We start from the raw sequence: 2106 nt of genomic DNA on the forward strand, positions 1-2106 counted from the left end.
CAGTAGCAGAGACCTGTGTCCACAACTATTTTTGGATGACAAACATTTGTATCAGGTCAACTAAACATGGGCAAAGTAACAATATTTATTATTCTACATTTATACTTTTTAGACAACTAAGGCAAAAATGTAATTAATTTAGAAAATCTTTTCAGGACCCCACCTTGATGTTTCAGGACCCCACTTCGGGTCCTGACCCCAACTTTGGGAACCACTGTGCTAAACTAACACTGCGCAGAAAATCAACGTTGTTCAAAACTCCGCCTTCTGTTTGCTGATTGGCCCGGACAAAAATTCTCCTGAAGAAATACWTGYCYATGATCCCAGAAGGAGCAGTGAAGGGAAACTAGAATTGAAYGGAACTGCGWAGGAAGGCAAGGGCCAGGCTAACCAGGCCCTAATCTGTCAATAATTCTCTCGCTCCAACCATCACTCTTTACTAAGACTCCCAGGTAGTTGAGTTCCTCTGTGTCAGGCAATGACWCACTTCAAATCCAGAGGGAGCATTCTACATTTTTCCAGTTAAGAAGCATGGTCTTAGAGTTAGAACAGCAGACTTTAATCCTGGCAGCGAACCATCCCAGTGCACTCTGAAGGTCAAGCTTGAAGACGCCCAACAGAACCAAATCATCTTGCTTTGGTTATACAGATACAGGATAGCCTTTACAAGCAATCCCAGAAACCATAGCTTTTTGCATTGAATTCCTTGGGGAAAATGGTCATAAACATTCTCCAAATGCACAAAACACATGCAAACTGGAGAGTCAAACTCCCATGACCCTGTCAGCAGTTCTGCAGGGGTGAAGATCTGGTCCTCTGTTCCACAAGCCATAAAAAATGACACACTGCCCCACCTGGATTTGAGGTTTGACATTCAGTTAGAGCCTCCCTRCCAACACACAGGAGTAAACTTCTCAGATAATGTTCTGTCTGAGGTGTAGAKTTAGACTAGAGTCCATCCTTAATAGGGGCCTATTTAAACATGACCTCACATGACAATCCATTGTCTGCTATAATGTTTTTGTGTTTTTTAACATATCATGTGTTTTAGAATATTTTATTAGTTTTTTATGGATATTCTAGCAAGCTTTTTACAATTTTATGGTATTCTTGTGAGTCAGATGTCAAAGACAAGTCTCCATGTCCTGCAATGTTATGGATAATAAATTTAGATTAATTAATTGATGGATTGGTAAAAGTAAAAACTTTAATTTAAGCATGGGAGGTAGACAGACCTCCTAATGCTGAAAAATAGTGAATCTAAATTACTTGACATTGATTTATTATATTAATAAAATTCTCTATAACTACACCTGAAACTAATCATAGGTCATGTTTGGCAATAATTTATTTTAATTTCTTTTCTACTGTAAATTAAATTCTAACAAATCGTTCCCTCCAAGTCCTAATGTTGCAGAATAAGCACAGTATGTCATTTAATTGTTATTATTGCCACTTCGCAAATAACACCAAGGTAACGTGCTAAGATGAGATGACAATCCTGGCAAACATACCTGCTGCACATTAGCATGCTTGGATTGTCACCATGATGTTGTTATCCACCATAATTAGATGGAGTGCAGCCTCATAGAGACTGTAGCAAAGCTGCTGAGACTTATTCTGATTTTGACTGATACTGTTGCCCATTAATACACGAATCTTTCTTTAAAAATGATTTAAAGATTTGCTTTCCTTTCTTCCTGAATCACTAAAACCTTGTGTTTTTGCTTGTGTGTTTAGAGGCTAACCATTCCCACCAGCTGTCCGGCAAGTTTTGCAGAGTTGATGCGAAAATGTTGGCAAGCCGAGCCAAAGGTGAGACCAAACTGATGGCAAGTAAATACATGAAATCATTACTTGTAAGGAGAACATTTAGTATTTTACAAGCCTGTCTCTATCTATYTGTAGGATCGACCACAATTTAAGCAGTTACTGTTAACTTTGGAGGCCATGGCCAAYGACAGCAGGCTACCGGATCAGTGCAACTCTTTCCTTCATCACAAGGACCAGTGGAGGTAAAAAAAAAAAAGAAGATGCAAACAGTCAAAAATCAGAGAAGTATATATATATATCAGATTAGTCTGATTCATTGAAAACATTTGGCAA

At 38.5% G+C, this 2106-nt stretch overlaps 1 protein-coding gene across 2 annotated transcripts in view; it reads left to right on the forward strand.

The window, feature by feature from the left end:
• Nucleotides 1-2106, forward strand: part of LOC106526174 (serine/threonine-protein kinase 26) — a 17025-nt gene that overhangs the window by 9970 nt on the left and 4949 nt on the right. For both annotated transcript variants that reach the window (XM_014020691.1, XM_014020699.1), the window contains exons 8-9: nt 1741-1815; nt 1909-2015. In XM_014020691.1, coding sequence (XP_013876145.1) covers nt 1741-1815; nt 1909-2015 — 182 coding nt within the window. The remainder of the gene's footprint in view (nt 1-1740; nt 1816-1908; nt 2016-2106) is intronic.

The sequence above is a fragment of the Austrofundulus limnaeus genome, unplaced genomic scaffold (assembly GCF_001266775.1).
Source record: "Austrofundulus limnaeus strain Quisiro unplaced genomic scaffold, Austrofundulus_limnaeus-1.0 Scaffold3, whole genome shotgun sequence".
Taxonomy (NCBI): domain Eukaryota; kingdom Metazoa; phylum Chordata; class Actinopteri; order Cyprinodontiformes; family Rivulidae; genus Austrofundulus; species Austrofundulus limnaeus.